The sequence below is a fragment of the Squalius cephalus genome, assembly GCF_949319135.1.
Source record: "Squalius cephalus genome assembly, chromosome: 23".
NCBI classification, from domain to species: Eukaryota; Metazoa; Chordata; class Actinopteri; order Cypriniformes; family Leuciscidae; genus Squalius; species Squalius cephalus.
The window spans coordinates 4322063-4334788 of NC_137144.1; the positions used below are offsets into that span (position 1 = coordinate 4322063).

At 40.8% G+C, this 12726-nt stretch overlaps 1 protein-coding gene across 1 annotated transcript in view; it reads left to right on the forward strand.

The window, feature by feature from the left end:
• LOC307151175 (uncharacterized protein) overlaps window positions 1-12726 on the forward strand; it is a 33287-nt gene that overhangs the window by 4196 nt on the left and 16365 nt on the right. Inside the window, exon 3 of the mRNA XM_079859049.1 lies at window positions 10783-10937. Within this exon, the coding sequence (XP_079715175.1) occupies window positions 10783-10937 (155 nt within the window). The remainder of the gene's footprint in view (window positions 1-10782; window positions 10938-12726) is intronic.

Genomic DNA, 12726 nt, shown 5'->3' on the forward strand with positions numbered 1-12726 from the left:
TCCACCTTGGTGGTCAAGAAGCGCCATCTCTGGTTGGACCTGACGCCCCCATCTCCCAGGCCAGCCTTTTCAGTGACACAGTCGGGGACTTCGCCCAGCAGTTCTCGGCAGTCCAGAAGCAGACTGAGGCCATAAAACACATCCACGACCTGAGTCCTCATCCCGTTCGCCCCGTCGAGCCCCTGCAGGAAGGTAAAGCAGCCCATCCAGACCGCCTAACCCGAACCCATGCATCTAAGCTGCCCTGAGACGGGTGGCCCAGAGATGGAGAGAGCTGCTCTGAACCAGGAGAGAGTGAATGACCCACTCCTTGCCCCGGAGGAGAACGGGCTGGAGAATCTTCAGTTTAGTTTTATTCCTGTTCCAGTACCCACTTTCTCAACAAAAGAGCAGTTTCCTCAGCCTCTTCCTCACTCCCAGCCATCCCTTCTCTCTACACGGCCCAGTCCTGAGATGGGCATGGCTATCACACCGAGCTGTAGCCAGACATTCAGCCCCTGGCCAGACCTTGCCTTGCCTGAACGCGGGTTGCCTTGTGCACAGCTTTTGCATATGACACAGCGCTCCTACATTACAGCTTATTTTTTTTCAGTTCTTTTGTCTTTGGGTTGTTATGTTTCTCACAGATTTCTGTGAGAAATATAACTTTATAGATAAAGTAGCAGAGTAAAGATTACATTTTTATGAATGCATTAGAGAGTGAGCGATTGCGTATGAACTGCACCTAGCAGCGTCTCTCTACTAATAGTGAAGCTGTGGGTTTTAAATAGCAAGAAAAATATGCTAGAACTTTTCAGTTTCTAAGCTATTTTACTGATAAATTACAGAACAGTGTTGACAATACATTTCTGCGCTACTGAATGATTCTGTGTGCGCACGATCTTCATGTGATATGCGCGCTACTGTCTGTGTGTGTAATGCACCTGTACAATAAGCTTTTTGAAACGTCCATTCACCCGATCAATTTTGAGCATCCAGATGATATAATCAAACATGTCTTGTGGAGCGTTCTCGGAGTTTGCATTTATTTGTCATTTTAACTGCTGGAAACAGAGCGTAAAAGTGGACTTTTACACTAAAAGTGGAAGTAAAAGATTTCTTATCCTGTTGCGCCCTCTATAGGCCAAGACCAGTGACTAGTCGATGTCAAGCTTAAAGCGTCATGGCAGAGCATTAAATTCGACTAGTCTGTTCAACCCCTACTGCAGAACGGGTTGGGGTTCTGTGTGCAACGGGCGTGCAGCTTCGGGCTCCTGGACGGGATCTCGACTGCACTGGCATACCAGTTGCCTGGATTTGCTGGCAGTGCTGTTGGCCCTGCGCCGGTTTCAACCATTGCTTCAGGGCAAGCACGTGTTGGTCCGCACGGACACATGTCGCATGTCACAACTCGCCCAATATCTCCTCCTCTGGAGTCAGCAGCGGCTCAAGCCGTTGCGCGCTGTTCACATCCCAGGTGAACTCAATTGTGCGGCCGACGTGATCTTACGACAGCTTACGCTCCCAGGAGAATGGAGACTCCACCCCCAGGTGGTCCAGCTGATCTGGAGTCGATTCGGGGATGCACAGGTAGACCTGTTTGCCTCCCAGAAGTCCTCCCACTCCCACTGCCACTACTCCCTGACCGAGGGGACCCTTGCCACGGATATGCTGGCACACTACGCAAGTAGCATCTCTAACCGCGTTTCCACCGCAGGAACTTTCCCCAGGAACTAGGGACTTGCTATTGGAATCAACAATGGAGTTTAAAAAATACGACCGTTGAACTGATGACGAGGTTCAGGCTTTATTAAGCTTAAATTCAGAGGATGAAATCCAGTGGGAACTATAAAGTAGTGCGCAGTCCTAGGCACCGGACTAATTTGCCTAATCTTCACGGTACATTAGACCTCGGTGGAAACGCAGACAGCAACAGGTCTGTGGGAAAAAAGTTCCTGGGACAAATTGTTCCGGGTAATTTCGGTGGAAACGCGGCTTCTGATGAACATCTATGATGAGCCCTGCAGACTAAATTGAATGTCCTTTATCTACCCATAATGCACTTTAAAAAGTACAAGGTCTATAATGCAGTTTCACAGTCCATTTAATCTCATTTACCTTCCTAAGCATCCTAGCAGCACTTAAACACACACGACAGGAATTTACTCCGCTCATCTGCATAATGTTACGGGGCGGCTTTGACTGGCATCTTCTCTCTTGGCTCTGGGCTCTGTGTGACTCACACTGCTGGGCTTATTTGCATCTTGTTAAGTGTTTTCACACATCAGGAACTTTCTTCTCTATTTCAATCTCATCAGAAGATCTGACGTCTCATTGGTTATTGCCCGCGGTCAGATTCGGCGGTGGGTTGTTGTTACTGCATTAGTGTGCGCTGAGATTCAACACTACCTCTGGATTCGATCTGCATTTTAAACACCCTCCCGTAGGGCCATGCATCCCGTTGTATAGAGAAAACCTCTCACACGCGTTTGGCAGCATGCATTAGTGTGGCACAGAGCCGTCTCTCCGGTGGCCGCTCTTTTTAGATTGGAGATGTGTGTGTGTCTGCCATAACAAACGTCTAAATTTAACCCTCTACTGTGCAAAATGTTGCCTCAGGCTAACAATCCCATTTTCTTCCCTTTAGAAGCATATAAGAGAGCAATAAAGTGTTTCACAAGGGATTATTTTGAATAAACAATAAAAAGGTCTTTCTTGGCGCTCATCTTTTTCTGTCATCATGTCGAGGATGCACATTTTTGCTGCTCACAGAAGATGCACCCTTTCAAAAATATGATTCACATTTGTCAGTGAGTGAACATTTGAAAAGCGTCATAAAATATTTGCATGTTGTATCGCAGCTGAATGAATATGGATGCAGCAATAGAGAAAACTGCAGATCATATGAGTTCATATCATACAGTGGGCTCCACAAATATTGGCTCCCTTTGTACTCAAAAACAAGAGAGAAACATACCAATAGATCCAACATGAAGACCAGGGAACAGAAAGTTTATAATAAAATTTTAAAAATGTAAATAATAATAAATAGAAATATTTGCATAAATAAAAACCTGTCTTTGATTCTATTATTAATTTTTATATTTTATCCTGAATTTTTAGAAACCTGACCTGACCACATGCACACAAAAAAGGAAAGGAAAAAGTTCAGAAAAAAAATAGGAGATAAAAAGTCACAATTACTACACAATTATTACACAATTCATTTTTATATTTTTATAATATTGCTGAAACAAGCTTCCATACCATACAGCAATGCCTCCATAAAAAGCTAAATTATGCAAGAAATGTAATTTTTTGTTTAATGAAATAAAAGTTTATGATTATCATAATTTTAAACTAGACTTTAGATTTTTCCGCTGTGTTGTGAGTGGCTGATATGTGTAACAGTGTTTGTGCCTGAAAATAGCGCACAACGAAGAAATAGCAACAAAATAGTCTATTTAAATCCACAAGGAAACACAGGAAATCGAGAACTAAGAACTAAGGAGAACTCAGGGCTTAAATAAATGGGAGCTAACTGGAATAAAACCACAGGTGTTGTGCAATGAAATTTAACGTGTAGGTATGCAGTTTGGTTTAAATGACGAAATATGAGTGACAGTAATAGTGATGTTGGCTTTTGCAGGTTCAGAACACAGTGTTTGTGGCTCAGATCTGCAGCCGAGAGCAGGTTATTTTAAGAGCTGGATGTCAGTATCGTAAGACTCTTTTATCCTAGAGCTTAGAGCAGCAATCTGACCCGCTCTGATCCCACTGCAGTCTAATGTAGATCTCCCTCAATCACCCTAGTCCTCCGAGGAAAAGTCATTTACAGCTCTCTATCTGTGGATCAGAGAATCTATCTGGACTGTGTTGGATCCAGGGAAAACTGTAAGGCCCATAAAACAGTGGAATAGGACCAATATACTATTTGAACAACACTTTAAACCTCAGAGCAAAGCAATAACCCACCTGTGCTCTCTCAACAACACAATGAATGTATTGCATTCGGTTTACATATTTCAACCTGCACAAGTGTAAATAAATGATATGGTCATTTCTCAGTTTATGGTATATGTATGTATGAGTGATGGAGACTAATGAAATTTATAAGCAATTTTATGCTGGAGAAACCGAACAGGGATGCTGTATATTGTTCATATATGAATATGCTTATTGTGGTGATAAACACATGTAAAGGTGTAATCCACCCATCAACTTACCAACCAACCAATCTACTTTACCAACCAGACAACCAACTACCTATCAATCATTCAGTTAGCCGGTCAATCAATCAATCAGTCAATCAATCAACCAATCATTAAGGGTATGTTTACACGACAACGCTATGCTTAAAACGGATAAGTTTTTCGTTTGAGGTTTCCGCGTAGAGACGACACCATTGTCAAAAGAATCCCCAGTCACACGAATCCGCGAAAATGCATAAAAACGCTTTATTCTGCTGCCAGGCCAGTAGATGGCGATGAAATTAGATTGAACAGGTAATACGCATGTGCACGACGTTGTAACACTTCGTCTAGTATTCAAACCCATTACCACAAGATTTATATTAGGGAGGGAACCACCGGTTACGGTCTGTGCTAGTCTAAATACTCAGTAAGACAAGAAATAGATGCAAAAGTGAGTATAATTCGCAAAAGAATGAGGTAAAGAATACATACAACCAGCAATACATGATAGGAAATCACACACATAAAACTAGAGTCAAAGCATTTCAAAATAGAAGTAAAAAGTCACACATCAACAACACTATTTACAGAAGCAGTGCAAAAGTACAAAGTAATATCTGCTGTACTCGAGTGCACGAAAGTCTTGTAACGAAGTGGCCTGAATCAGGCCGATTTAATCCGTCATAAATCATGTGCGTAACCAGGACTAAAGAGTCCTTATTGGCTGAGCAGAAAATCCCATAGATTCCCAGTATGGACTCTAATGCTGCGTTCCAGTCCACTTTTAGACACGCACTTGCAAACTTCCCTAAGCACTTCCCCTCGGGGGAATCCCTGCCGCCATTTTGAAGTGCGTTCCACTTCGTGAAGTGGACGAGGGAAGTTTATATGGACAAACCCTCGTTCCCTCGATTTTGACCGAGGGAGCGAGTCTGCTTCAAATGTACACTTCAGGCACCTATATGTCCCACAATGCAGTACGATTGTGACGTCACCACATATATCGTCTAATCACCACCACATCAGACAACTCTATGATATATTAATTATAATTTTTTAAATTTAAAACAACCCAAACACACTTATAAACATTTGGATGCTGCATTAAACAAATTCTTAAAGGGAAAAAAAATGTAAATAATAAATCAACTCCACAGCTGATTCCAAGTGATCAAGGGCTTAGGACGTTCCAGTTCAGACCATTGCAGTTTCCGCCAGTAGTGGGCACTCGTGCAACGTAAGCAATGACGTACATCTGAGTGAACGAGACGGAGGGAAGTTAGCGAGTGAAGGGCATGACAATTTTGGACTGGAACGCAGCACAAGAGTGGCACGCAGACACCATCCACCATGCTGTTATCCCCAAACAAATCTCACTCCTTCTATCATTACATTACTGATATCCTAGAGCAATAAGCACACTACCTCCCCCTAGTGTCAAGTAAAGCTTTACATACCAAAGGGAAACTAATGTGACAGGTCAAGACAGTTACAACATCATTATCTTCAGAGATTCACATTTTTGTTGTTTACACGGAGACCATTTTCAAAAACTTGCACTTTGAAACCCGTTTTCAAAAGTTTGCGTTTTCAGGCACTCAAAACGCTGTTGTCATGTAAACGAATGGCAAAAACGCATCAAAAGTTTTACGTTTTTAGTTGAAAACGTCAACCCAACAACCTACTAAATTAACTAACAAACTCATCAATAAAACAGTCTGTCAGTGTACTCAACAACCTACCTACTGTTCTATCAACCAACCAGTCAGCCAAACAATCATTTAGTCAATAAGTGAGTCTACCAAACAACCTACCAACTGTTCTATCAACCATCCATCCAGCCAGCCAGCCAGCCAGATACCCAATCAATTAGTCTACCTATCAACATACAGGGGTGCGTTTCCCATACAATGACGTAACTCACTGCTTAACTATCATAGTACGATGCAACGTTGAAGAAATCAACTAGCTAGTCACGACTGTTTCCCTAACCCTAACCCTAACCCGAAACCATATTGTCGCAAATTGGTCGTTCAACCACGTTAGTTAATTATGTCACGCATGTGTTGGAGTAATAACTACTTTTAATGAATCTGTTTGAGATCAAATTAATGCTAGATGTTTTGCTATAAATTACAGACATGACATCTGAGAACTAATTCTCATTTTTCGAAGTTATTTTGCTCTATTTCCAGATTCAATCATAGGCTTGTTTTTACATAGTAGAGCTCGTTTGCACATGCACACTCTTCAAAAACTGTGCTTTAAATCTCTTGTCAAACTAAAAGACGTAAATGACATTTGTATGTATTCTAAATAAAAGACACAGGTTGTATTGAATGTCAGCTTGATTATTTTGCTCAAGATTAGGATTTATTGAGTCCACATGTCATGCAAACTATAAACTCTTCTTCTAACCACGGGTCGAGATCTGTCGTTATAAACGCACAACTCTGCGATGTTTTCAGGAAACACCGACTCGTTGAACTGCTGTTACCAACGGAACTTGCGACCGTAGTTGGCTAACGATGCTTTTGGGAAACGCAGCCCAGATTGTTCTATCAATGAACCAACCAGCCAGCCAGCCAATTATCCAATCAATGTATTAGTCAGTAAGTCAGTCTACCAATCAACCAGATCAACCAGCCAGACAACAAGCCAACTAACCTTTGGTGAGTTTCCCGTACAATGCCGTAACTCTCGGCTTAACTACTACAGTACGATGCAACGTTGAAGAAATTAACTAGCTAGTCACGACTGTTTGCCGAAACCATATTGTCGCAAACTGGTCATTCAACCACGTTAGTTAATGATGTCACGCATGTGGTGGAGTAATAACTACTTTTAATAAATCTGTTTGAGATCAAATGAATGCTAGATGTTTTGCTATAAATTACAGACATGGCATCTGAGGACTATTTCTCATTTTTCTCAGTTCTCTTTCTGTCTTAGCATTATTCCCGCTCATTTACAGGCTCATTTGCAACGCTTCACACACACGATTTGGCACAGGTTTTATGTCCGATGCCCTTCCTGTCACAACTCAGCAATGTGCTCGGACACATTCACAATCACACTCACACTAGGCATATCCAATCAACCTTTCCTGCATGTCTTTAGACTGTGGGAGAAACCCACGCTGACAACATGCAAACTCCTCATGACCTCCTGGCTCAGCCGGGGCTCGAACTGCAGACCTTCTCGCTGTGAGGCGACCATGCCGCCCTCATTTTTCTCAGTTATTTTGCTTTATTTCCTGATTCGATCTAGGCTCATTATTACATACTAGAGCACGTTCGCACATGCGCACTCTTCAAACACTTTTCTATCAACCAACCAACCAACCAATCAATTTGTCAGTCTACCAATCAACATACAGTTGATTGTTCTATGTTCTATCAATGACCCAACCAGCCAGCCAATTAACCAATCAATCTAGTAGTCAGTAAGTCACCATTTAACCTACTGGCTGTTCATTCAACCAGCCAGCCAGCCAACCACCAACTAACCAACCCATCAATCCGTCACATTTTACTGTTTTAGAGTCAATTTACTGTAAAGAGGAAGGTTGATGTAAATAATGGCTGATAGCACTTTACAGGTTCAATTTGTTCATATCAGCAGTTAATGCATTAGGTTTCATAAACTAGAAATGACCAGCAATTGTTATTAAATTGTTTATTAACAATTTATTAATCTAAATTCTGAATAAGGTACTGCATTATGTAATGTTAACATATATAACATTATTGTTAAGTGTTACCGAACTGCAGAACTATTTGCTACCTTATCTGCTTCAAAACAAACTGTGTTTTTCATCCATGTATATTTGGCACATTAGCAAAGCTCAGCAGGAATGTGTGAGTCAACTCTCCATATTGTGATACTAATACAAATGATTATTTATGATCTCTCAGGTCATATTGTAAGGCTTGCTCATGCATCCACAGGCAGCAGCGTTTACAGATTTCAGTTCTGTGGATGCAGCAGTGTATTTGAGTTCTTGCCATTATTTTCCTGTTCATCTGAAATGGCCATGTTTTGATTTTTAACTGCTGAAATAGCAAAAGATTTCCTTCCACTCCATTAACCTCCATCCCGCTTCTGTGATCCCCATTCATTTCAGCGAAACCACTTTCCCCCTGTGTGCACACTCAATCTGAATTAATCGATCTGAATTACCTCAGGGAGAGAATCAATCATGTCCAACACATGAAGGACAAGAGAGCAGTTTTGCATTTACACCACGTCCCAATATCCGTTCATTGAGCTTGTCCCATTTAACACCTTCTGTCCTGCAATGATTTACACAGCAAATTTAGTCAACAACAAACAGATGCGCTAATGATGCAGCAAACAATTTCTGAAATAGATCAGAATGTTTCATGCCAATTCGATTTTTTTTATTTTTAAGCTCATAAAGAGAGATATCATCGCCATGTCTTTATGGCTCCTGCTGTTCTACAATTTATTGAACTGCTTTGCAATAAAATGAAAGCAGATATCGGTTCAAATGTACATGAATGAGCGTTGATAAAAAACGGCATACAGTGAAGCGTTTGACCGAGACGCGTCTGCCGCTCGCTCTCTCCCTGTGAGCCGTCAGACAGAGACTGAACTCTGGATAATGAAGCTTGTCTGAGAGATCAGCCTGTCACTTTACAACAAAATCTCATTAGTTTGAAGAGACCTCTCCGTGTGGCGTGTGATCCCATTTCCTTCTCCGAGAGAGAGGGAGAAAAGAGCATCAGCAGTTATGGAGCCATGGCCTAGCGGTTAGTTCAAGCCGTGATGCTCGTGTGGGAATCTGAGGTTTGAATCCAGCCTGCTTTATGTCCCAATTCCATTCCCTCTTGTTTCTCAATTATTTTGTGTATCCTAGTACCTACGACTAGTTCTTATCGGCTTAAAAAACACATGTACCAAGTAGGGGTGCACCAATAGGATTTTTTGGGGCCGATACCGATTTTAACATTGGCTGATACCGATATTTGTCACTTGCTCTCTTATTTTAACTTTTGTCATTAAAATAGATGTGTTTTGATCATGTTTTAAATCAGCAAAGTTAAAAAACCATGCATTAAGTTCCTAGCTTGTTTATTGCTGCACCATCAAACAATTTCTAATGAACATGGATTGGATCCATTTAACATTCATCAGGCCAACATAATTACACAACAGATCAAAGATACGTATGAAATAAGCAGTGCTTTTTAGATGTTTCATGTACAGAAATAAAGTAAACAACTGTAATAACACTGCATATTCTTTGCTGTATAAATTAAATACATATATAATTATTGCATTGAGACTTAGCTAAATTCTACTGTATAACAGTAATATATTTCTGTCACAATTACTTAGTTACACTGAACTTTTATTTTGACGGGCTGCCATGAAGACCATCGAGTTTCTGTGTTTTGATATGACGATAGTTTTGTGAAATGAAACGGTAAAATGCTGATGAAGTGACTCTGGAGATGAAGTTCATGCATTCATGCCCTCATACAGTGAAAAATACCGCGAGTGTCATGCGTGCTTCAGTGTGTGTGTGTGTGTGAGGTAAATGAAACTGCACGTCTGTGCCATTCATTCACACGGAGTAATATGCAGAACATGCAGGATTCATATTTAAATAGTCTTTTCACAGACACTAGTATATATCACGATTTTATTTAAGTTTACTGACCTACTTTTTATTTATTAATCAAAACTTTGACAAAATCCGCATTGCGAAAATCAAAGGGCCCTATACATATTCATCCTTATGAAAGTTACAAAAGTTATTTAATCAAGAGTAGTGAGAGATTTTTTTGTCCTTTGTAGTTTGATTAACATTAAAACGCAGACAGGACCGCAGCAGGAATATTAGAGTATAATCTTGGATTATGCAACAGACATTATACAGCTCAGTGCTTTCAATCAGTTAATTAATAAACCATCAATTTGTTACATGGCCTACTTCATGCAATAGCCAATATGCCAATGGTTGTAAATTGATCAAAAATCGGCCGATACATCTGTGCATCTAGTACCAAGTCAAATATATTCTTAATTATGCTGGTTTAATATGGTGTAAGATGAAATCTGCTGTGTGTTATTTAGGTGAAGATTCCACCCGGCCCTGCTTATGTCTCTATTTCTGTCAGGTCTCGTTTCTTTGGCCCTATCCTACCCCATTTTTTTTTTAATTGCATGCTCCATCACGCTCTTGACACGAGCAGCAGATTCCTCTCATCTGCTGATATCTCTCTCCGGTCACAAACCGCTAGACCCCAGGGCATAATGGGAAAACGCTCCGGTTTCATAGAAACCGCTAATCTTTAAATAAAAGCCTTGCGATTTTTGAGAAAGCTCTTTGTTGCCAAGTTTTTTCCGGAGACGTTCGCAGCATGCCGAGGATGTGACAGAGCGTCTGAAGCGGGAGACAGAGTGATCAGTAAAGTGGCGTACTGCTAATGTGTGTATCATGCAGAATCAGCTGTGATGTTCCTCAGTCGCAGTCCTGGAAGTAGGCCAGAGCCTGCCGATAATAACCAGGCCTTGTGAAGCACAACTTAGAGCATCTTACTCTTTCTTTCAGTGTGACTGATCTGGTTTTCATTTTCAGGGTTTTCGATTATCAACATGTTCCGGTCTCTGTGACGTGTGACTTTGCTCCTTTCGGACGGATGTGTTCCTCTCCCTCTCCATCTTCTGCAGACCTGCGGCAAAGCAGAGACAAACCTCAGAGCAAACACAAGTCCAGGAGCAGAGGAACCCAGCGTAAGAAGCACCGGCGTCTTTCAAAGCCTAAAGAGGACCATGTTATGCACTTTCACAAAGTCTTGATATTGTTTCAGGCTCTACTAGAACAGGTTTTCCTGCTTGAATGTTGATTATTTTCCTCATATTCTCCATTGTTGCAGCTCCTCTCTTCCCAGTCTGTCAGTAACGCTCTGTTTACTTCCAGTCTCTATGAAGCTCCTCCTTCTGAAAAGCACACTGTGCTCTGATTGGTCGGCTGGAGCGGTGTGTTGTGATTGGTCGAGCACTTCGAGTGTGTTTGGGAAATGTCCCGCCCCTTACCATAACCGCCAGTTCAACACACTAACTAACTCAACCAGGCCCCGCCCCTTTATTCTGAATTATTATAATGAGGAATATTGTGACGTGTTCGTTCCCGGAAGAAACTCAAGACTACAATGGAGGCGTTTCAGGAGTTCAGAAACACTGACACTGATGTTACATTACACACTAAAGATGAACATGGAGAAAAGCAGAATAGGTCCTCTTTATGACATAATCAAGACCCCATTAAAACAAAAATCAAAATTTTAAAGTGTTCAATTTTTGAGGGAAAAAAAATGTTGAAAAATACAACTACAACTAAATACAACTTACTATATTCAACTCATACTATATATTATATTATAACTTATACTATATATTATAGTAAGTATGTATGTGTATATATATATATATATATATATATACACAATTAATCAATTGACTTTTCTCTTCAACGAAAAAGGGCTGAAAATATTGATGACATCATCTCGCACTAAGGGGAAGATGTAATTTTTTTGTCCAGTAAAATGCTCTCAAGAATAAGAATTTGACTAATAGCAAATCATGGATTTGCTGCGCTACTTAAACTAAAGCCAATTGTTTTTTAATGTTACGCACAATCTAAACTTCACTGGACAGAGCTATAAAATTATTATAGATGACAATTTGAAACTGTCAGTTATAGCAATCTCCGCAACTTTAAGTTAACTCTATCGCCCCCTTCAGTACTGGAGCCTGTCACTGTAATCTGTCTGTGTCTCCGTCTCATCATAAATATCAGCATGTCTCTCGTCTCCATGCTTTCTACCTCAGGATTGTGTTGGTATATGTTGCATATATAAGTGTGTGTGTGTGTGTGTGTGTGTGTGTGTGTGTGTGTGTGTGTGTGTGTGTGTGTGTGTGTGTGTGCGCCTCTCTGCTGTTGAACTCCAGATGGTTTCTTCATTAAAATCCTCCCTTCGCTATAGGACTACTCCCTCCGTAATCAAACCTAGCCTATCACCAAAAGCAATTATAGCAAATTAATAGTGCATAACCAATAAGAAGCGTTTATAGTGCTTTATTACAAGGCCTAATAGTTTTTACTGCCAGCAGATCACAGCAGAATGAGTTTGCCTTTGTAGCTAGGAGGTCAAACCTCTTTTTAATGGCTGCTGCTGAGCTGGAATGGGTTTTTTTTATCCAGCTGGGATTGGAGGGGTGTTTGTGTAGTATTATCACGCTGTGCAGAAGAGGTCCAATCTAAGTTTCCATCATTAGAGACATTAGAAGAGTTGCTGATATCTGGGCTTGTACAGAGAATGAATTAATCCCTGAAACATCTCCGTATTTGACTCTTGAAAGTCCAGCAGTTTGACTTTGGTTCTTTAAAAAAATGTTTAAAGCTAAAGTATAGGTTATTTTGATGCTAAACGGTCCTTAAACCCTCATCCTTCCCTCCTTTTTTTTTCTTTTTTTAAAAATTGAGTGTTCATCAGAGGAGTCCAAGACCCCAGGACTTTTG